The 25,344-nt window shown below is 36.9% G+C and overlaps 1 protein-coding gene and 1 long non-coding RNA gene across 2 annotated transcripts; one reads left to right on the top strand and one right to left on the bottom strand.

Annotated features, from left to right (window-relative positions):
- On the top strand, positions 1-25,238 carry stat5a (signal transducer and activator of transcription 5a). The gene is made up of 15 exons (XM_042720473.1): positions 1-211; positions 934-1,064; positions 2,689-2,840; positions 3,259-3,414; positions 10,202-10,381; positions 10,667-10,754; positions 11,461-11,583; positions 12,095-12,187; positions 13,118-13,324; positions 16,603-16,697; positions 17,494-17,636; positions 17,803-17,958; positions 19,043-19,094; positions 20,022-20,126; positions 23,340-25,238. Exons 1-15 carry the CDS (start codon positions 16-18, stop codon positions 23,461-23,463), a joined length of 2,001 nt encoding a protein of 666 aa, XP_042576407.1. The 5' UTR covers positions 1-15; the 3' UTR covers positions 23,464-25,238.
- Positions 16,197-25,213, bottom strand: LOC122136566. Its single transcript, XR_006154231.1, has 2 exons — positions 25,076-25,213; positions 16,197-16,234 (listed from the first exon to the last, which is right to left on the bottom strand). It is a non-coding gene; the product is annotated as an uncharacterized LOC122136566 (long non-coding RNA).
- Positions 25,239-25,344: the final 106 nt, after the last annotated feature.

Here is a 25,344-nt window from a genome sequence, read left to right as displayed (position 1 = left end):
ACTTGGGTGTTACTCATGTGTGTCTGTGACTTGCAGTCGAGCTCACCGGTGGGCAGCCTGATGGACAGCATGTCTCAGAAGTACCATCAGATAAACCAGGCATTCGAGGAGCTCAGAATATTGACTCAGGACACTGAGAACGACCTCAGAAAACTACAGCACAACCAGGAGTACTTCATTATACAGTACCAGGAGAGCCTCAGGATACAGGGTATACAGCCACACTCATTTACATTTATATACTCGACAGACACTTTTATTCAAAGCAACTTACCTTGCATTCAAGATATACATTTCATCAGTTCATGCACTCCCTGGGAATCTAACTTTGGCCCCACACACACCAGCAGACAGTCGTATGTTTGCATATGCAATCATATACACAGTCTATTTTATCATTCAGTACATACTACAGCAAAAATGGCCTCATTAAAACAGCCTGTATGCTCACATAATTCCTGAGATTACCACTGAATAACAAACCAAACCAGTTTTAAAGGGATAGTTCACCCAAAACTGAAAATTCACAAACAGTTTCTGGGCACCAACAGTGCTTTGGTTATCCACATTCAAGAGAGGCTAAGCAGAAGAAAGAATTTCATACAGGTTTGGAACAACTTGAAGGCGAGTAAATGGTGACAGAATTTTCAGTTTTGGGTGAACTTTTCCTTCAAGCCTGAATATAAATCTCTTGGTGTAATCATTTATAAATCAACATTATTCGTAAAGATATTTGCAATAAAAAAGAACTGAAAATATATCAGCCCAGGAAAGAAATGTACATTTTTCACAAAGGAATTGCTAGATTCACAACCCACTTTTTCATACCCAGATGGCTCATTTACATGCAAAATTATGGGATTTTTTTTTTACAATTATTTTGTAAGCAAAGCTCATCTTTGTTGACTAAATCTTCCTCTCTGTTGTGTGCAGCTCAGTTATCAAGTCTGGCCACGCTGCCTCCAGCAGACCGACAGCTACGAGAGCCTAGCCTGCTCAGCAAGAGAGCCACAGTAGAGGCCTGGCTGACCCGAGAGGCCAACACCCTGCAGAAATACAGACTGGTACACACACACACACACACATGCTCCAAGTGAACAAGGTGCATAGCATTAGCATAACACAACACTCTGTACTGTAACATTAGTAACACATGCTTTAAAGGGGCATATCGTAAACATTTTAGTGTCATGAACTACTGCTCAAAAGTTTGGGGGTTTGCTATTGTTTTTGTGTTTTTTTTAAGAAATTAATATTTTTAATCAGCAAGGATACATTTAAGTGGCCAGAATACATTAATAATGTTACAAACTTTTTTTTTTTCAAATAGATTCTTTTTACAGTTTCAAAATATTAGGCAGCACAACTGTTTTCGAGATTGATAATAATAAGAAATGTTTCTTGAGCAGCAAATCAGCATATCTGAATTATTTCTGAAGGATCATGCGACACTGAAGACTGGAGTAAAGATGCTGTCATTTGCTTTGCCATCACAGGAATAAATTACATTTTAAAACATATTAAAATAAAAAACACTTGTAACACTTTATTTTAAGGTGCCCTTGTACACGTTACATATACTATTATAATAACAATGAATTATGCATAATTACATGCAAGTAACCCTAAGCCAAACCCCAATCCTAACCATAACCATAGAGTAAGTACATGTGGTTAATTAATATTACTCAGTACTTAAAAGTATAATTACATTGTAACAAGGACACCTTAAAATAAAGTGTAACCAAAACACTTAATTTAAATTGTAATAATGTTAATTCAAATATTACTGTTTTTACTCTTTCTTAGTGTCTTACTCTTTATTTAGTTACACATTAACACATTTAACACTTTTTTTTCTGGCAATTTAAACAGTTTTTGCTACTGTCCATCTACATGTATATGTAATTTACCAACATTTAGATTCAGCATGAAAATTTATGTAGATGCTGTTATTGTGAACGATTTATCCATGCATATGTTTCATTTCTCTTGACCTCATAACTTCAAATCAAAATGGCTTTTCCAATCACATAAAACACTCCTCTTGCTGCAAGTTCACATTCAGGTCTGCCGTCATCTAATCAGCGACCAATAAATACAAACCAATGATAATCAATTTCACTTGGGTCTATGCTACAATATGAAAATGCACAATACAGAAAATCGTTTATCGCTACATCTGTTTCATCATGACTTTAAGCCATCTATATGTAAATTTTCTGTTTTGATTGGCTAAATTTTTTAAGGTAAAATGAGGAACACTTCCATTTCAAAAGATCCTCCATTATTTTCCATTATATGTCTCCTTTAAAATGAAAGCAACACTTCCATATGAAGTTGCCCATATGAAGAGTTCAGATGCAATAGTCTCTAGTGCCATTTGACATTCTTCTAAAATTAGCATTTTTATCAGGCTCCTATGTGTAGGTTCAGTAATTTCATGTTAATGGCAATGAACAGGTTCTTTTCATTGCCATTAAAGTGAAATAACTGAACATTAACATTGGAGCCTGAGAAAAATGCTAATTTTAGAAGAAAATTTCAGATGGCCCTTTTGCATCTAAACTCTTCATATGTTTTCAAGTACAGCAGTAAACCTGATGGCCATTGTTATTTACATGAGTACAACGCATATGTTCACGTCTGTTCATGTGGTGTTATATGAGCTTGTATATGTGTGCTCAGGGATTGGCAGAGAAACACCAGAAGACACTGGCTTTGCTACGTAAACAGCAGACGGTGATTCTTGACGATGAGCTGATTCAATGGAAGAGACGTCAACAGCTGGCTGGCAATGGCGGGCCGCCCGAGGGAGGACTGGACATACTACAGTCATGGTGCGCACACATGTATTCTTAGCAGTCTAATTTAGGACATACCATAAACATCTATTGTTTTTAAAGCTGAAGATAATTTTAATTTCTACAGATTAAGCCAAACCCTTATGTACAGTTATTTTATTTATTTATTTATTTATTTTTATTATTATTTTATTTTATTTTGCTATCTTCTGGGATTTTATTTTATTTTATTTTATTTATTTTTATTATTATTTTATTTTATTTTGCTATCTTCTGGGGCAGATTTGTCCCAGTGCATGGCTAAATAAAGCAATACACACACTAAGACAGTGATGCAAATTATCAGAGGCATGCGCATGTTCTGGTTTTGCACAAAACATTTGCGTTTACATTACACACACACACAACATATGCTGAGAGCAGCTCTGTAGTGTATGCTTGGGTTTGTGCACAGGTGTGAGAAGCTAGCAGAAACCATTTGGCAGAATCGTCAGCAGATCCGGAGGGCAGAGCATCTGAGACAGCAGCTGCCCATTCCCGGCCCCATCGAAGAGCTGCTGACCGAACTCAACAGCACCATCACGGACATCATCTCAGCATTAGTCACCAGGTGTGTGTTTGTGTGTAAAAGAGAGAATACCAGTGACGTTAAGTGATTGCAATGTGCAGCAGTAAAACAATCAATATCCCCCCCATAATCAACACGTGCAGTTTTAACATATATCTTTCTTGGCATTGCTACAATTTCAGTAGTGACTTCACAGTGTATTTGAATGAATCATATTAGTTGCCATGGTGACTTGTAACCATACATTTAAAGACATTCATTATCTTCCTTCCTGTGCTCTTTATGTGTGTGTATTTTTTCACTCAGTATTGAGCCTACAAGTCTAAGTATAGACTTATAGGTTAAAGGTTTTAAGGAGGTTTTTGGGGGGGCATAAAGGAAGGGGTAATTAGTGAATAATCAAGAAATAATTTTTAAAGGAATAGTTCCAAGAAATACTCACACTCATGCCATTTCTTACATATAATACAAGAACACGTTGCTCACTTTTTCAATTAAATTACAGTGAATGGGCTTTTAAGCTTCAAAAAAGGCGCAAAAGCCTCATAAATGTATCAAAGTGGTCCGTACAACTCGAGTTTTCTGAAGCCATACAGTGCTTTGTGTGTGTAACAGAGAGAAAAATGAGTTATTATATACAGAAATGCTCTGCCCTAGTTAATAAGAGAAGTTTAATTAATATGTCATTCAGTGATTTCAGTCGACTCATTAATTGAAAAAATCTGACTCAAAACACATAATTCATACGTGAAATGGAGATTTCTACTTCTCTTATGAACAATTATGAATGCACACAGGACAGCTGTTTTCAAAAGTCTTATGCTCAGCATGGCTGCATATTTTTGCTCAAAATACAGTAAATACAGTAATATTGTGAAATAGTATTACTATTTAAAATAACTTTTTTCTATTTGAATTAGGGCTGGTAAGTGATTGCAATTTTTAATCTAAGTAATTACTTAACGTGGCGATTTATCAATCAAATTAATTGCAAATTAATCGCACATCAAATTTGACTGAGAAATTACTCCCAAAAGATCATTTAAAGTCATTGTTGTGTAAAGCATCAAACAGACATTACAAAAAGTAGCTTCAGCAAGAAATATTTTGTTTGATTCAACATAAAATTTATTACATATACTTTTTGGACCATGAGGGTGAATAAATTATGACATAATTTTAATTTTTGGGTGGGTGAACTATACCTTTAATAATTTTTATTATTATTATTACTATGGAAATGTGAAATTATTTCTAAAATGATACTCTAAATAATACATCAAAGTACTGTGAGAGCGATTAGAGACGACTCGGCATGCTTTTGAATCGCTCTCGCGGTACTTTGATGTCATACACCGATCTGTCTCAGCGCCGCTTCAAATCCAAGGCACCTAATGGTTTACCCAATTTGTTCAAAACATGTATTAAAAAATGAAATGTCACTGCGTGTTGCTTGGAGACAAACAGTTCTGCTTTGTTTTTATATTTTTGTTGGCAAAATTAAGGAAAACAGACAACATTGTGTCTAAAATAACACAATATTAACTTCTTATTTATTGAACTGCTGTACAAGATTACATTTGCACTCGTGTGATATTGCACTTATTGCTTGTGTGATATTGCTTAACTATATGATGTAAATATGAGACAAAAACTTTAAACGGGGCATTTTTGCTCAATATCTTGAATTTTAGGGACATTCTAACTACATTCTCTAGGCTCCATCATGCATTGAGTTGTTGCCCTGCCTCATATTTGTCATCAATCGACTGTATAAAATGTCAGATGGCCCACGTAGGTCTAGGGTCAAGTGCATTAAATGCGTTAATAATTTTAATGTGTTATTTTTCACCGTAATTAATTAATCTAATTAATGCGTAAAATGTACAGCCCATATTTGAATATATTTTAAAATAGAATTTATTACTGTGATGCAAAGCTGAATTTTCAGCATCATTACTCCAGTCTTCAGTGTCACATGATCCTTCAGAAATCATTCTAATATGATGATTTGCTGCACAAGAAACATTTATGATTATCAGTGTTGAAAATCTGCATTTTTTTCCTGATTCTTTGATGAATAAAATGTTCAAAAGAACATCTTGGTTACGTATGTAACCCTCGTTCCCTGAAGGAGGGAAAATAGATGTTACGTTGACATTAACTGATGTTAGGGGTCTCACTTAGGAGCCCCAATCACCTCCAATGACAACTGGCGAGCAGAATTTGCATGCCAAGCCACTCCCCATACATACGGGTATGTAAAATGTGCGTGTGAATCCTCTGATTCAGGTTTGTGCTTCGGAGCCGAGAAGCATCCCAGCATTCAGCGCAGTTCAAGGTTGTGACATGAGGGGTGTAACGTCTCCGTTCCCTCCTTCACTGAACGGGGGTAATATATGTTACCGAAAATTTCCTTTTCAGTCAGTCACGTTTGACGTTTCATCGACATTAACTGACGCTAGGGGTCGCTATGGAAAGCGCCACGTTATGTAAATTGAAGATGCAAGTGCTGACAAGCAAGTGTGTCAGAACAAATGTATCTCGTAATCTTCCCAACACCATGTAAGCCAGATAAACGGGCCTACCAGAAGTACTGGAGACTGGGAAGCACGGTGAGCAGATCAACCGTGGCACAAATCCAAGGCATAAAAGCCAGGTCCGGTCAGGAAAGATTGACGGTATAACACCAACCGGACGCAGTGGAAGACTTCTCTGCCAAGTCAGGAACTGCAGGACACCAGAGGAAGCCATGATGGCGTCCACCAACCAATGAACCAACCTCTGTTTGGAGCCATCCCCTTCTGCTGCCCTCCAAAGTGAACAAAGAGCTGCTTTGTTTCAGCAGGACCATTTCTAGCCATTTTTGACGCCCTAGACGAAATTCCTATTGCACCCCCACATCATATATATATATAATCTATATATATATATATGATGTAATCTTACTAGTAATCTTAACCTTTCCTCTAAATTAAAATGCTTCATTTTTAGAAAATAAATACATAACTATATAAATATATCATTTTTTATTTAATTTATTTGGTCCTAAAATAGCAAAATGTATGGTATCACTTTCTATGAAGCCCATATTTATAATACATAAGGGTGCATATAAGGGTATTCTTAAAGCATTATAATGAATGCATAATGCATATATATATAATTTATTTTCAGACACCAATATTTAATTGAGTTTAATGGAGTTTCAGTGCATTGTGAGTTCCACAAATCTGAGCACATTTATAAATTGCCTGTTAAGATAAAAATTTTACACAATTTATTATCTGTATTACCATTGTCTAGCCACTATATGGCTCTATTTCCCTTTGTAACAATAGTAGCTGAGAAATTGTCATCACACATAAATTAACTATTACATTTGGATTTGGATACATGTTTAGATATTATAAAAGGCTACTTTTTTTTCTTTATGTTTTCTGTTTAATTGTTTTGTTGCTGTTGTTTGAAACATTGATTTAAAATGACAGGAGAGCCGAGAGGATAACCACTCAACAAACAGACCCCATTCAAAGCATAGCATAGTATCTTCAACTCAGCCTCAGACTCTGACTGGGCAGCCACCGAGGCAGAGGGCTGCTCAGCAGAGGATTCAGCTTCTAAAGAGGAAAGCCCCTCCTCTGATGCAGTGATAGACATCTTGTCTTCTTCTGGAGCCCCAAAGGAGACACCGGGTCTGCTGTGGGATGGACTGGCATCATCATCAGGAAGCTTGAGGGCACTACGCTGTGAGGGGCCGGACTTCCATGGAGGCTGACTAGATAGAACATTCTTTATGACCCGAGAAACTAGGCTGGGTAGGCTAATTATGAATGAGAGCCACTACCTCAGCATATCCATGGACATGCACTCACAATGTGGGCATGCACAATAAAGATGAATTGCAGCCAAGAAATTCCTGCAGATCTTCTTTTCTTGATTGTAGAATCTTCTCTTTCAAATCAAACGAGAGATGCACTCAAGAAGCGTTCGGCTCCGATGCAAAAACCTGAATGAGTGGATGCACATCGCCATCTTATATACCAGTACAGTATGTACGGAGAGTGGCTTGGCATGCAAATTCCACTCGCCAGTTGTCATTGGTCTTTTCATGTAATGCTCAGAGGTGATTTGGGCTCCCAAGTGAGACCCCTTACGTCAGTTAATGTTGACGTAACGTCAAACGTGACTGACTGAAATGGAACACCGTTTATTTGAAATAGAAATCTTTTTAAAATGTCTTTACTGTCGCTTTGCATAAATTGAATCCATCTTTCATGATTCAAAGTATTAATTTCTTTAAAAAATACATACTATAAAATAGTGTGCAAATCATATGTATCACTTTTATATCTGGAAGGAATCAGAAAAGGTCATAATAAGGGTTTGCAATAGCATGAGAGTGAGTAATTGATGAAGCAGTTGTCATTTTCGCGTGAACTATCCCTTCACATTGTTTATTCTCACATTTTATGAAATTAAATGATGAATGTCTTAGTACCAAATGATTGAGTGTTTATGTATTACTCACCCTGCATGTGCTGGTATCTGTGAGAAATCATCCGAGGCCGTTTGTCAGAGAGATCACTTTGGTGGCACACAGGGGATGTCTGCAAACCTCTGCTCTCCTTCACTCTCTTCCTCATAATATCTCAAGCTGTCAGCATTCACACTAACCACAGGGGATGAATGTGGTGCTTCATTCATGTGTGTGTTTGGTGCCTCAGGCCATACAGTCACTGAAACACTGAGCTTAGTGGAAACTGTGCTTTTAAAAACCATCAGTGTCTAAATGGATCTCCATTAACCTGAGAAGTGTAATGCTGGCTTTGTAGCTATTTAACATAACATAGCCACATATCAAAATGAATCCAATTTGGACTACTACATACCAGTTAGAGATGTGGTCTGGTGAATAGTGCACATGCTCCAATGACTACTGCAAACGACTACTGACTATTCTTAATCTTAACCTTTCCTCTAAATTAAAATGCTTCATTTTTAGAAAATAAATACATAACTATATAAATATATCATTTTTTATTTAATTTATTTGTTCCTAAAATAGAAAATGTATGGTATCACTTTCTATGAAGCCCATATTTATAATACATAAGGGTACATATAAGGGTATTCTTAAGGCATTATAATGAATGCATAATGCATTATAAAAAAACGTATAATATGTTATATCATCTTATAAATAATCATAATAATTATAATACATTATAATGCTTACGCATTTGTGATTATAACATTTAAGATTATGGTTATTTTTAACACACAATGAACACCATATTAAATCTGCTTTTACATTTTTAATGGACTATACATCTTGACATTGTTTATTTAAGAGCTGCACAGTATCTTACTACATCTTGTAAGTGGTTAGGTTTGGAGTGTTATTTGAGTGTTCCCTATGAGGCTAATACTAATTTTGATGTGAGCTAGTTAATCATTTCAACTGAAAAAAATGCAATGTTTATATGTTAGGTTACTTTTTATTATGATTGTCCCCTTAGTCTATTGACTGTAAGCAACTTTGCAACTACGTCAACTAACTCTCATTAGAATATTAGTAGGCTTAGGTTAAGGTTAGGGTTGGTAGAATGTTGATGTACTTGTAATGTTACTTATAGTGAGTTTGTCTGTTGGGGAACCATCAAAATAAAGTGTTAGCATATATTTAGCAGACACACTGTACTACAAATACTCCATTGACTGCTAGTTGACATGTAGTTGCAGAGTTACTTATCAACAGCTGTCTAAAGGGTACCATCAAAATAATCAAACTGATATTACAGTAAAATAGTTCAAAGCAAATGTATCATATTACACATTCATCATATCTGATATCTGATCTTATGGCTTTTTGAGAAAAAAAATATTACTATTATTATTACTATACTTATAAGTGGTCTTTGATTGCTTTTAAGTATAAAGTAGCATAACAAAGTTGGCAAGATATGAGACTTATAATACATTATAACTATGAGAAATATAATCCATTGTAACTTAATATACCATGCAACGTTTATATATCATGTTATAAATACTCCTAAAAGCTATAACCACAAATAAGTAAATATAATACATTAAAACTGTTCTTATGAATATACATAAGATGATATAACATATTGTAAGTTTTTTTATAATGCATTATGCATTCATTATAATGCCTTAAAAGTATAACATACTACATAGAAAGTGTTACCAAATGTATTCATTAACTATTATGTATTTTATTTTTCAAAAGGCTTCCATCATGTTCAAATTACGCCTGCATATTGTGGGTTTTCAAGTAACGTTCTATTGCACTTTGCCAAATGTAAATTTAGACTTTACAAGTTGAATGGAAAGCAGGAAAAGTGCTCATATTGGTGATATAATATTAGTTTGAATTTATTTGATCAAAACATACAGTAAAAACAGTAATATGGTGAAATTTTATTATAATTTGAAATAACTATTCTTTATATTTTAAAATATAATTTATTCCTGTGATGCAAAGCTGAACTTTCAGGATCATTGGCCTTCAGTGTGACATGATCCTTCAGAAATCATTCTAATATGTTGATATAGTGCCCAAGAAACTTGGGTATTTTTTATCAATGTTAAAACAGTAGAGTCTTTGGGTAATGTCACTTTTGATCAATTTAATGCATCCTTGATGCATAAGGGTATTGATTTCTTAAAAAAAAAAAAAAAAAAAAACTGACCCCACACTTAGTACGGTAATGCACATGTGTTTTTCATTTTTTATTTTGATATACGGTATGTTTTATGGATATGGATGTACAGTAAATACATGTGTGTGTTTTGTCTGCAGTACCTTCATCATCGAAAAGCAGCCTCCTCAGGTGCTTAAAACACAAACTAAATTTGCGGCAACAGTGCGATTGCTGGTAGGTGGCAAACTGAACGTGCACATGAACCCACCGCAGGTCAAAGCCACCATCATCAGCGAACAACAGGCCAAGGCCCTGCTCAAGAACGAAAACACCAGAAAGTGAGCAGAAACACAACATTGTATTTAGTATCTCCTCTGGGTGTTGTTGATGACTCATTGTGAACTGACCTAATGCGCCCGGAGCTGCTAAAACAAAGCATAGTTCATCAGACGCTCCCCTGATACATCATCCTACTGTACATTTACTAACGCACAATTATGCACAAACCCAATTTTTATATATACTGTAATGAACCTATATCTTGATTAAAATGTTCATCTCCATTTTTTGTGCAACTATATGCAGAATAATATTTTCTGTATATGTATGTGTCTGCCTAACAGTGACAGCAGTGGTGAGATCTTGAATAACAACTGTGTGATGGAGTACCACCAGACCACAGGCACTCTCAGTGCACACTTTAGAAACATGGTGAGTGAAGTGTGGCCATCTAAAGTCTGACTTTAGAGAAAACTCCTGTAAGATGAGTGTGTACTTGACTGAAGGGGTTTCTTAGTACACCGTCAGCCACCATTTAAATTCATTCATAATTTACTTTGTACCTGCTTAGAGAACAGAGCTCTATTCTCGATTATGCATCAACATTAAATTCAGTTAAGCAACACTGTAAAGCCTGTCATATAAATCAGTACTCATAAAAATACAACAGCTTATTGAACCTTTAGATAGATATGATATAAAAGGCTGTACAGGGTAACAATTTATGAACAAAATATCAAACCAAGTAGTATCTCAGCACTAATGTTTCTTTTAACAAAATAATTATATTTCTGTGCATTTATCAACCAGAAAGTCTCCAAATAATCCTGCCTTAATTTGTGCAGTATATTATATTTTATAATTAAAATGAAGTCCAAATTAAAAATTTCTTGTGAAATATTTCACTTCAAAAGTGCTTATGCTTTTTTAAAACTTTATTTATGATGAACACTTGGTTAGATCATTTATCTAATTTTACAGTCCTATTTTTTATGCAGTAAATGACATTTGTAAATGTTGCTTGAGTACTTTTTGGGGGGGTGTTTTATGTGATACTGACTCGTGTTAAATAGGAAGAACAAATTTAACTGCTTATAATATATATATTTTTCTTTGTTCTTTCTCATGTGTCCTGTAGTCCCTGAAGCGGATCCGGCGTTCAGACCGTCGAGGGGCGGAGTCTGTTACAGAGGAGAAGTTTACCATTTTGTTTGAATCACAGTTCAGTGTTGGGGGAAATGAGCTGGTATTTCAGGTTAAGGTGAGCTTGAGAGGTCTTGTGCCTATTAGCAAATCACCATTAGTAAACATTATCTGTCAGGAACCACTTAAAGCAATGCAGTTAAATTTAAACGATACATGCATTAATGACTATGTAAAATTAGGACCAGTGTTACATTTCAGTTCATTCAGTCAAAATGAATGATTTAGAAGATTTAGCAGTAAAAAGCAAACAATTATAGTTTTTATATAAGTGCTGTACATTACTGTTCAGTGTAGCTTTTTTTTTTTTTTTTGTTAAATCAAAAATACTGTAAAACAGTAATACTGTGAAATATTAGTATATATTAAAATAACTCATATATTTTAATATATTTTAAAATGCCATTTATTTCTGATTCTAAAGCTGAATTTTCAGCATCTCTACTCCATTCTTCAGTGTCGCATGATCCTTCAGAAATCATTCTGTGCTCAAGAGCACCATAATATAAAATAAACTAATTTACAACTTGTTTCATTCATTTTTCTTATCCACACATTTTTTCCCCCAGACTCTCTCTTTGCCTGTGGTGGTAATTGTCCATGGAAGTCAAGACAACAATGCCACAGCCACCGTTCTGTGGGACAATGCATTTGCTGAACCGGTGAGTTACTGAAACATCAGTGCATCTTTTGGGTGGAAGGTGTGGTGTAGAGGTTAAAGTTCAGGCCATCATCAGTGTGCCCTTCAGCGAAAGTACTTTATTCCAGGTTGGTTGTGCCTGCAATAAGCTCACGAGGCCATTGTATAGCGATATCACATGAAAGTCATGGAAACAATTTCCCAGGTCATGTGGCAATAAATAAAGGTCCTATAACTTAACTATGTTAAACATCACAAAGTTCGGCCCTGCCTTGACAACACGCAGGACTCATTCTCCCAACCATACATAATGTAATTTCTCTCCCACACACCATGATCTCAAACTCCCCTCAACAAACAAATAAAACTGTCATGCTTCATAGCGTGGGTGTTGATTGGATGGCTGGTGGCATATGACTCATGATCTTTTATTCTACATACTCTACCCTTATTATCTTTAAAGGAACAGTGCATCCATAAATTTAAATCCTGTCATCACTTACTCACCCTCACGTCATTTCAAACCAGTACTTTTTTCTACCCTGGAACACAATTGGAGAAGTGAGTGAATAACCATAAAAGCATTACTACTAAACTACTAAACTACTAAAAGTAGTCCATAGACTACTAAAAGTAGTCCATAGGAGTCCATACAGGATTTGCAGGGGTGGTGTAATATCAGATCATCATGAGTTACCAATATGGTTTTCTTCAAGGCAGCAGTAAGCGGCATCCATACAGAACATGTTAGATATTTATGCAAAACAAGCAGAATGTGACGAGTGAAGGAGCTGATATAATATATCCCTCTACGCTGTTGCTTTCCTAAAAAACAACCTTAAAACCAAAGTGACTGTGACCCACTGAGAACCCACCTAAAGAGACACTTTCAAGCTGTAACAGGTTAAAAAAGAGTTTGTGATAATGTACTCATTTCCTTGTTCTCTCTCAGGGACGGGTGCCTTTTATTGTGCCTGACAAGGTGTTGTGGCCGCAGTTGTGTGAGGCTCTGAATATGAAGTACAAGGCAGAGGTGCAATCAAATCGAGGTCTGTCTGAGGAGAATCTCGTCTTTCTCGCTCAGAAAGCCTTCAGCAGCTCCAGCGTCAACCCGGAGGACTACCGCAACATGACCATGACCTGGTCGCAGTTTAACAGGGTAAACACGCTACTCACACTCAACCACTGTACTGAACTAAATGACTGTGTTTAGTAGGTCAAAATCTATTTGCTATTTGACCCCCATAAACCAAAAGTCAATTCGTTTTTAGTATGTTTTGTCCACTTATTCTAGTGTTTTCTTTGACTAGACTACTGTTCAAAAGTTTTGGGTGAGATGTTTTTTTTATGAAAGAAGTCTCACCATGGTTGCATTTATTTAATCAAAAATACAGTAAAACTGTAATATTGTGAAGTAATTTTACATTTTAAAATGTACATTTTTGTATATTTTAAAATAGAATTTATTCCTGTGATGCAGTAAAGCTGAGTTTTCAGCATCATTACTCTGGTCTTCAGTGTCAGATGATCTTGAGAAATCATTCTGATATGCTGATTTGCTGCTGAAGAATCATTTCTTATTATAATCAATATTGAAAACATTTGTTCTGCTTATTATTGTGTGCGTTCTTCAGTTTGGAACGACATGAGGGTGAGTAATTAATGATTTTGTTTTTGGATGAACTATCACTTTAATGTGTCTTTCAAAAAATCCTAAAGATCCCAAACTTTTTAAACTGTTTTTAATTTTGAAACATAACTAAAATATCAGTCATTCCATGCTGTCACAAATCAAGACCACTGCATTCAGTTGTACTCTGTATTGAATATAATTAGTTTTTTACTTCTGTATTACTCATAAAATCATTAAGCTGAAAGCAGTATGGCCTATTATTTTGTAAAAATTCTGACCGTGACTGTGACCTGCTGTGTGTGTTACCCAAAAGCGCCACCGTTATCGAGTGATATTCTAACAGATGGTTTAATCCCAAACTAGTGTCTCCTCGTTCTGACTTTGTTTTCTTAATTTTAATTGGCAATCCATCAACCTGGGGCAGCTGAATGTTAGCTGATCTGAACAACATTGCTTCTCATCCATTGCAAAAGTTAATGGTTATTCAGGAAGTGAGGTTTGATCTGAGAGCTTTTGATGTGCAGGCAGGCCTAAGGCTGTGGCTGCCTTTGAAACTGCCCTTTGCTGATCTGCTACATTGAGCGGGCAGTGTTCCCAATGAAGGCCTTTGGAATTCAGGCATCGTTTGTGTTTATGGCTTTGTTTATTTAGTTACTTATACAGTACTCACATATGCACACAATTTCACAAAAACAAAGTTATCTTGAAAACATGCTAATGATTTGATGGTTTCATACAGTGGGGTGCAAAAGTCTGTGAACACGTGGAAATGCTATTTTGCATTAAACACAAGATGAATTGATTACAGTTTATGATCAGCTTTTATATGATTAAATGATTATACTTTTATAGGAACAATTCAAGTCAAAAGTTGAATAGAAAATTGTATATGAAATACAGAAGTATCATAAAGTTCTTGTTGATTCTCAAAATAAAACGTTTTTTTCATAATTGATGAACTTTGCAACACTGACACTGTTACTGAAATGAATAAAATAAATAAATACAGAACTAAATAGCTGAATTTAGTTTAGTGAATTGAAATTATAACTGCTTTACAACTGAAATTATTTTTTTCCTGCTTTTCTAAAGCTACTTCGAAACAAATCTGTATTGTATACAATACTATGTAAATAAATGTGACTTGACTATTTATTTCCATGTCTAAATTTAATTCCAAATTCTGAATTTGAACCCGATTGTACATGTTCAAGAGACATCTTTGTCTCTTTGTGATCTGCCAAGCTAACGGTTGAAACAGACAGGACATAGGACATTGTGTTCTAAGAAATAGAGTGATTAAAGTGAAAGAGATGAAGATGAACGCTTCCGGTCTTCACTCCTAAGTAATGTGACTTTGCTTGTGGATCACTGATTAAAAACAGAATGAACATGAAGCAGTGGATCATGCTCTCGTTCTTAAGCCCTGAATGTTCCCTTTACCCCCACACACGTCTAGCTGTTTACTGTCTGATTCATGTCAACTCCATGTCCATTTCCAATGAATGCGTCACTTGCCAGGAACACGTACCAGGAATTCAACAGATTGTTTTTTCATATGTTCATGCTTTATTTTCCATAACTGTTAAGCGTCTTTGAGGAAACATGCTTCAAACATGCTTTGATGTCCAAAACATGCTACTAAGGCTTTTTTAACACTTTCTTTACGCACACTGTATAAAAAAGTAGAAGTAACCAATAAAATTTATCTGTTTCGCCCTCATGTTCATCAAAAATATATTATAATAATACTGTTAACCAAAAAGAATTATTTACTCACCCTCATGTTGTTCCAAACTTGTGTTTCGTTCTTCTGTGCAGCATGAAGATATGAGAAGAATACTGGTAACCAAACTGTTATAGTGACCACTGACTTTCTTTATAAGGATGAGGACAATATTTATATTTGGGTGAACTATCCCATAAAAATGTTAAGTTAACATGATTTAAAATCTGTAAATTACTCTAAGTGGTATCAGCGGTAGTTTTCAGTAACACTTTAGTACATGGACCAATTCTCACTATAACCTAGCTGCTTATTAGCATGCCTATTATGAACATATTGGCTGTTTATTAGTGCTTATTAAGCACACATTCTGCATTATCATATGATACATCCCTAATCTAAACTTAACTACCTTTCTATCTATTAATAAAGCAGCAAATTAGGAGTTTATTGAGGTAAAAGTCATAGTTAATGGTTTGTTAATAGTGAGAATTAGAATAAAGTGTGACTGTATCAGCTCTGTACAAAGTGTTCCCTTTTTATCTCACATTTCTCAAGATACTAAATATAACAACAAAATCAGCAATAGCAATGTTGTAGTTAACAGTGTAACTCTTGAATATCAGAGATGTGAAGACCTGTACTGAGAGGTCAGAAAAAACATGCGGAGACAGAAGTGTGTGTGTGTGTGTGTGTGTGTGTGTGTGTGTCTGTGTGTGTGTGTGTGTACTAACTCTGGCACTACTTGTTTGATCTGTGGTTTGACGTATCCGTCCACAGATTTAGCTGGAGAGGAGGGGTAAAGTTGTAAATATAAAAGAAGCCATATTATTTATTCATGTCCTTGCCAGTGCATTTTGAAAAAGGTCTAAATGAACTGAACCATATTTAAAAAAAATGTATTAGTATTTTGTAATAGAAAAGCTGCATTGAGATTTTTGCTTCTATTGTACTGTATGTTTTCAGAACTTAGGTAAATCTTTGGTTGTTGTTGTTTTTTTCAGCATCATTTATTTAGAATCATTATATTTACTGTGCATGTTAGTCTTTTAAATCTGATTGTTTGTTGTCATTGTAGGAGAGTTTACCAGGCAGGAACTTCACTTTTTGGCAGTGGTTTGATGGTGTGATGGAGCTTACTAAAAAACACCTGAAGCCTCACTGGAATGATGGGTAAGACCTGACCTCAGCGAGAACACAAACCAATAGAAACATCACACTCCTACAGATTTAATGTTAAAGATAAAAATTCATCCATGTGTAAAAGCTAAAAAAAATCACTTTGTTGCTGCTCAGTCATTGAATGAACAGAAAGAACTAAAGTAAGAGACGTTGCTCCTGTCTGCCCTCACATAACAATGTCATCTCTCACCTCACAAAGAGTGAATCTCACAAAGAAATGACAGTGATGTTTGTTCATATGTGACTTGAAATGGAAAATTCACTTAATTAACAGACAAGATTGGGTCAAATTGGGTCAAAAATCACAGACACTTCTGATAGTTTTGGTAAATTTCAAGCTTTGGCCACTCAAATGTTAGACACAATGAATTACATTCTTAAATCTGGTTCATTTTTTTTCTTTCTTTCTTGTTTTTTTTGTGAGTGGTATAAAATGGATATCTTCATTATGAAGTGCTTCTTTGCCATGGCAACTGGCTGATTGAGAGATAGTGCTGGTTAAGACTATACATTAAGGCATTAAACCATGGACGGATTAACACAGGAGTAAGAGCAGAGAGACCTCTTCAGGCTTTGATAAGATCTATCTCTCTCTCTCTCTTTTGTTTTTTGCTTATCTTTTCCTCATTCAACCCCCAGTCGTCATATCTTGTAATCCTTTGTATACAAATCATGGTGAAACTGAACAGTACACACAAGATAACAGTCTCTCTGTTTTTGTGTACAATAAACATCCTTTAATGAATTCATGTTTGTGTTTATGTGTTCGTGTGCTTGTATGTCTCAGGGCGATTCTTGGCTTTGTGAATAAACAGCAAGCTCAGGACATGCTGATGTCCAAACCCAATGGAACCTTCCTGTTGCGCTTCAGTGACTCGGAAATTGGCGGCATCACCATAGCCTGGGTGGCAGAGAACCCTAACAAAGCAGGTAGAACCATTGCTTTGATGCTCCACTGCCTTTTCTTAACTCAAACCTGACGTAATGTACAAGAGCGACATTTTATACATGGTATTACAAAACAAATCACTTACAGTGGCTTTAAATGCTCTTAAAACTAGTTCATAACTTCTGTGTGTATGTGTGTTCTTCATAGGAGAAAGGATGGTGTGGAACCTCATGCCATACACAACCAAAGACTTCTCTATCCGCTCCTTGGCGGATCGCATCAGCGACCTGAATCATCTCCTGTTCCTCTATCCTGACCGGCCCAAAGACGAGGTCTTCTCCAAATACTACACCCCTCCGCTGTGTAAGCTCGATCTCTAATTATCTACATATTATTCATCTTTTTCGACATTATATACATACACAAAACTATCATTCAAAGGTTTCGGGCTCAGTATTTTTTTTTTTTTTTGTAAAGATAATTGTAATGTTATGAAAGATTTTTCTTTCAAGTATGTTAAAAATGTTTAGAACTTTTATTCATCAAAGAATCATGAAAATCACAGTTTTCACAAAAATATTAAGCAGCACAGCTGTTTTCAAAATTAATAAAAAGATGATATTTTGAGTACACATCATATTAGAATGTTTTCTGAAGGATCATGTGACACTGAAGACTGGAGTAATGATGCTGAAAATTCAGCTTTGCATCACAGGAATGAATTACATTTCATAATATATTAAAACAGAAAAGGTTATTTTAAATTGTAATAATATCATAAAATATCGCTGTTTTTACTGTATTTTTGATCAAATAAATGCAGCCTTGACATATTAAAAAATCTGAAATTCTTTTTGTAAGCCCAAACTTTTGAATGATAGTGTATGTACTTATTTCTTTAAATATTTATTCAAAATGATTTATACAAATGCACAAATATTACATTAAACGTTAAAGGATTTTTGAAATCTAAGAGAATTGAGAGACTTAAAAGTTTCAAAATTATTTACTCAAAAGAACAATATGAACTGATTCATGAAAATGAATTAAACTTACCATCTTGAAACTACTTTGAAATCAGGGACACTGTAAAACATCTGTTTTTGCACCTGTATACTCTGTGTATACTGTATACTGTATACCTGTATACTGTATACAAGTCACCACACAAGGGAGGATTGGGAAAGTAGCATAACGACACCATCCTTAGGAAAATAATTGTCGTATTAAAAGCACATTAAAATCATCACGGTATGCACAATGTTGCTTATTTTTTATAGCCTTTATAGTAAAAATCATTATATGTACATTGCTTTGAATGTGCGTGTTTATGTCCTTGTGTTTAAATGAGAGTGTAGCACTCTGGCTAATCTAGCGTGTTTGTGTTTGTCTGTGTGTGTTATGTTATGGTTTAGGAATAATCTGTTTATCTTTCCCTCCTCTCCAGCTAAAGCTGTGGATGGATACGTCAAACCACAGATCAAACAAGTAGTGCCAGAGTAAGTACACACACACACACACACACACACACACACACACACACACACACACACATACACACACACTTCTGTCTCTGTGTGTTTTCCTGACCTCTCAGTACAGGTCTTCACATCTCTGACATTCAAGAGCTAACTTGTTGACTCCACGTGGTAAACCGAATTGCACGCTAGCATATTAGCGCTGGCCTGGCTCTGTGGGCAGTTATTGGTTGCCATGGATACTTGAGACTCTGGTTCCTCCTTAGCATATACTTAGCTTTGTTAGCCTCATTAGCAGCATTATTTATCCAAAGGTGGACGAGCACATTGGTCTTGTTAGTGAGCCTTCCGCTTCGGTCAAACCCAGCAGGGAGTTGTACACCATCAGACTCGGATACTTCAGTTCTTCTCATCAGCATTCTGAGGAAGCAATTATCAGTTTAGCTCTTCATTTTGAAGGTAAGCAAGAGCTCTGACCGCTAGAACAATCTACACAGGAATCCTTACAAATTAATAAATAACAGACAATATAAAAACTAAAACAACAATAACAGAAAAAATTAGTTTAATAATATATATCAGACTGGATTCAAAAACACTAAACAATAAAATAACAAAAATTAAAAATAACTAAAATAAAAATAAATTAAAACCAAATATAAAAAAAAAAAAAAAATGAAATAAAATGTTGTCGAAAAAAATAAAGTCGAAAGTCTAAAATTACTACAATTAAATTTAACTAAAATAAAAATAAATTAAAACCAAATATAAATAATAAAAAAAACTAATCAAAATGACAAAAGTATAATATAAAAAGGAAAATATAAAAATAAAAGCTAATTAAAAATAAGATTAAATACTGTAACAGAAAATAAATAATACTAAAATAACACTGATGATGTTAAATTTAAACTATTTATGTGTGTGTCTGTGTTTGTGTTCATGCAGGTTTGCGACACCAAATCCTGACCCTGCAGCAAATCCCACCTACATGGACCATGCGGCATCTCCAGCTGTCAATCAACCACATGCTTATGGACTCTATCCTCCCATGTGAGTGTATCTGTCTGCCTGTATGTTTCTGCATCAGGGTAGTTATTAACTAAAACCAAAACTAATCAAAATAATTTTCGTTGATTGAAATAAAATGAAATAGAAATATTAGATAATTAGAAATGCTGCTTTGGCAAATAACACAAATAAAAGAAGTTGAAGTAGTAATATTTCTAAAACTGAAACTGAAATCTAAAAAAAAAAAATTAAAGTTACTTAAATTTATTATTTAAGTAATGAGAATATGATTCAAAGTAAGGCTACGTTCACACTGTCAGTTTTGGGGATTGACAACAGCATTTTCTTTACAGGTGTGAGTCTCGAAATGTCCCATTCACACAGCAGCTTACGGTTGTGTTTAGAATACGGTCTGTATGAACGTGCAACGAGAGTCAAGGCTGTATTCCTTACTAGTAACCATAGTGATGGTCACCAGAGTAAAATCAAAGATGGCGACATGCATACACTGAAAGTCTTATCACTTTCTGACACGACGAGTCCAATCGAGCCGTGAGTTATTTCGTCAGATCTTAATTAACCAACAGCAGCTTTTACATTTGGTTGGAGAGCGGAGCATTTGAATTGCTCGCAGAACACAAAACTGGCGGGATCTAAAACGTTCAGATGACACACAGCTCATTTCTCCGTCACTGTACGTTACCGAAAATACACATGAAAACACGTAACACACGGTATACGCACATTTGTGCGGCAGAGCGTCTTTCTCTCACACTGTATGACGTGACAGACAACTAGTTGTCCAGTCCTGTTCCGTTCACACAGCGCATGTGTTCTGGGAATGTGGTTTTAAATCCTGAAAATGTACAGGTGTGAGTTTGGTTACAGAATGCGGTTGTCACGCCCATAAATAACTGAACTGTGTGTGAATGTAACCGTATTAAGGACTCCATACCATACTCCAACTTCATAGGGAGGGACGGAAGGGGACTTAGGAGGAGGACAAAGGAGTGGATGTGGGATGGTGACAGGGGCTGGCAGGAAGGCAGGCAGGCAGACAAATACTGGAGGAGGTTCGGGCAGAGGACGGACACCCAGGAGGAGGATGACAAACAGAGTCCAGGGTGGAAACGATGGAGGGTGGAGCCAGGGAGGAAACTGGAGGAGCCAGGGTGGATCAGACATTTTGGAAACAGGAGGTAGTAGGTGGACCCAGGTCACAGCCATGAAGGTGACCCACGGTGGAGCCGACAGAGGGAGAAGCCATGGTGGAGGAAGGGCTGACGGCTCCAGGGGGCCAACCAACGGCGGCAGAGCAGGTGGTGGTGGAACCTGAGACGGAGATAGAGAGCCAAAGAGCCAGGGCGACAGGGAAGATCCAGAGGGCCAAGGTAGAGCAGATGGCTTTGGCAACTGAGGTGGAGGTGGGGATTTAGAAGGTCACGGTGGAGCTGGAGTGACAGAGGACCAAGATAGAGCCGGAGGGAAGGAGGAGCCTGACAGAGCCATAGGGACGAGGGACGAGGTGATGGTCGACGACAGACCAAGGTTGGTCGATGGTCGAGCTGGAGGACAAGACCATTGATGGGGATCGGAGAGGAGGGAGCTAGGAGCCATAGTGGAGCCGCTGGATCGGAGGGCCGAAGCGGAGTCCGGGACTCCGATGCTGGAGGCAGAGACAAGGGATCCTCCAGCCACGACGCCGATGGAGACTGACAGACCCACGGTGATTCCACCGCACAGATGGTGGGCTGAGGGTGAGCTGAGGGGCTGCCAGGAGACAGCGGAGGCGATGGTGAGGACTGATACAGAGGAGGTGGGAGAGGGAGGCTAGGCGGTGGTTCAGAATGCTCAGGAGGATTTGACACAGTGTGTGCTGCCCACACACACCATAAAGCCACTTCCAGCACCGTGAGCGCCAGTGACAGGGGAACGACCACCGTGGAAGTTATAGTACAGGCAGATAGTTCAGGGCAGACAAATATTTCCAGACTGACAGACAGTTGAAGGCAGACAGACAGTTCAAATACGGTTGATTCAGTACAGTCAGAAGATTCAATCACAATCTCTGTGGTCGTGACAGGACAGACAGATGATGACGGTGGGAGAAGACAAGGCATATCCTCTGAGCGCAACTTCAGCTCACTCCTAGCGGTGGGTTTGGGCAATCCTCAACTCTGTCGCTCTCCTCGGCTCGTCTGTCGCAGCGTGCTCTGGCTCTCCGTCAGCGGTGCACTCATACTGTAGCTCCGTGAAGCAGGGTGGTGGTAGGCTGGGCTCTGGGTTGACCATAATATCACAAAATAATTCTTTCCAAACAAAAACAAAACGCGGGGAAACACGCCGTGTTACTTTCACTTCTAGGTCTGGTCTTCTGTCATGCTATGGTGGAATGAAACATAAGAGAAAGAGAATGAGCAATGCAAACAGTCTTTAATAAATCCACACAAGGGTAAATCCAGGACAGAACAGGCAGGAGCAAACATAAGGACGTAGTAGACTGGACAAACACAGACTGCACAGACTAGGGATTAAATGCATGGGATGACGAGGTCAATTAACACACCTGAACCAAATGACACAATCATACATGAGGGAAAACTAGGTCATGGAGCAGATGAGAGATGAAAACACAACAAAAACAGTCCAGGGGTGTGACAATATGTTTATCACTTTTTTTTTTACCATGCTTAAAGGGATAATTAACCCCAAAAAATTAATTCTGTCATTAATTACTCATCCTCATGTTGTTCTAAACGCATAAGACCTTACAGTATTTAGATATTAAATTAAGATATTTTTGATCAAATCTGCGAGCTTTCTGACCCTGCATAGACAGCAACGCAACTGACATGTTCAAGGCCCAGAAACGTAGTAAGGACGTCATTAAAATTTTCCATGTGTCAATGCCAGTTGCATTGCTGTCTATGGAGGGTCAGAGAGTTCTCGCATTTCATCCAAAATATCTTAATTTGTGTTCTGAAGGTGAATGAAGGTCTTACAATGACATTTATGTGAGTAATTAATGACAGAATTTTAATTTTTTGGGGTAAACTATCCCTTTAAATCAATTCTGCAGTTTTCTCCTTCAAATCAGCATAGAAAATATCTGATGATTTCACTGTATATATAATAACAGCTTTTATAGTAAATAACCCTCTAAATAACCCTTTAAAATGGAATTTATGTAATTAGATACGAATTATCAAGATTATTGTTTTCAAACTACTCAATGTTACTCGATCTCTCTCTCAGTGGAGACCCTATGCTGGACGCTGATGGCGATTTCGATCTGGATGACACCATGGATGTAGCGAGGCATGTAGAGGAACTGCTCCGTCGACCAATGGAGGGCCAGTGGAGCGGCCAGCAGTCATGACCTCTTGACCTGTTACTTCTGATCCTAAACAATGTTTTTTTTTTTTTAAATATATTTTTCTCCTTCTACTCTTAGTGTATTTCCCCCATTTGTTTCTCAGTGTGGGTGTTCTCGACTTATTTTTCTCCATCATCACATCTCTTTCTCTTTCCCCTATCCCCTGTTTCTGTAGAAGAGAAAGGAGCTAATGGAAGAAGAAAAAAATACTATGAGCCTTCCTCTAATTAAATACCACCAAACAGTATTGTAGAAAAAAAAAAAAGAGAGAGAGAGATGCATGTTATCTCTTTTCATTTGTGCTTGAGTTGTTTTTGTTTTGTTTCAAAATGACTTTTCGCAGAACGAATCTGTGAATCCCTTAAGCCGAGATGTACTACTGTAAGGAACATTTTGTTTTTCAAACTGTTTTATGGTTGCCATTTTATTTCCAGGGTGTTCAGATAACTACTGCATCTGAAGTAAATGCATATTATCCTTTGCACTCTTAAACGAATGCTTTCTTGCAGACGATGACATTATTGTTACCTTATGGTGATTGCAATGTAACGCTTCTGTACACTAACGAGTGTTTAGGTTGCAAGGCTGTTAACATTCAGTGCAGCTACATCTACGTCTGTGTTTAATCTGAACCGTGAACACAAGTTACACCCGCATCCTAACCAGCAGCACACGACCTGTCACTCACATCACCGAGACTGAGGCACACATGAGAAACACACATGCGCCCGCTCGCATCCATCCTGCGTTAAAGCGATGGAAACACATGGGGTAGAGAGAGGTCCACTGAGCATCTGGGCTCACGTTACACTACACAGGCCGTCTCTCGCTCTCTGTCTGTCTCTCTCCAGTGCAACAGGTGATGATCTCATCTGTTCTCATGCTTTCCTCTCGGAACAAAACAAGAGAACCTGTCGTCATGGTTACACATGCTGCTCCATGTATGCTCTTAACTGGCCATCCTATAGGTTCGCATTTCTGCATGTTACCGACCTCTGCCTTGGCCACTCAGGACATTGACGTACAGTTGATGTAAAATACAAATAATAGTAATGATAAAATATAAATAAAAATGACACAATTAAAAGAAAGTACCTATATCCAATATATATGAAAGGTATTTTTTGTTAACATATTTCTATTTTATTACTGTAGGGCGCTAGATGGCTCCGGCCCTCTGTGTAGTGCAAAATGGCATTTTACTGTCTGATTGTCGGTAGAAGCCCTGATGTACTGATCTGAAATCAGTACTCAAACGGCACAAAGGGTTCGGTCGCTGCCATCTCTGTAGTTTCACTTCAGATTTCAGCTGAGCTTTTGCATGGAAGAAAAAGCCAAACAGTGAAGTTAGCACGAAGAGACGTTTCCTGTGTGCTTACTGTATGTGTAACCTGCAAACCTAACTAATGATGCCCATTTTTAGATGCCTGTATTCATTTTTAAAGGATGGTTTGTTCCTCGCAGTGGATGTTGATTTATTTTCCTCTCTCTATTTTTCTGTCGTGGCAGAGACACATAGGAAGTTGTGATTTTTCTTCATCTTTTTTTATTGTCTTTGTTTTAAAACTGTTTTGTCATGTTGTTGTTTAGACTGTTTCTCACTGTAGGTGTCAACGTGTGTGTGTGTGTGTGTGTGTGTGTGTGTGTGTGTGTGTGTGTGTGTGGTGGCATGTTCAGCTCTGCTCTGTTTTGTGTTCGTCCCATGTTTGTGGTTTGGCTGTAGAGAAGAAAAATTGAATTGACAATAAAGTTTTTGTTTTGTAATAATCTGGACTCCAGCACAAGTGGTCTGAGCACTTTGTCTTTGCTGTGAGAATGGAGTGAACGTGGGTTTATAATTGGTGTGATTTCCTTTAGCACTTTGTGCACCTTGACATTTTAAAA

The sequence above is a fragment of the Cyprinus carpio genome, chromosome B3 (assembly GCF_018340385.1).
Source record: "Cyprinus carpio isolate SPL01 chromosome B3, ASM1834038v1, whole genome shotgun sequence".
Classification (NCBI taxonomy): Eukaryota; Metazoa; Chordata; class Actinopteri; order Cypriniformes; family Cyprinidae; genus Cyprinus; species Cyprinus carpio.
This window is presented reverse-complemented; position numbering and strand designations above follow the sequence as displayed.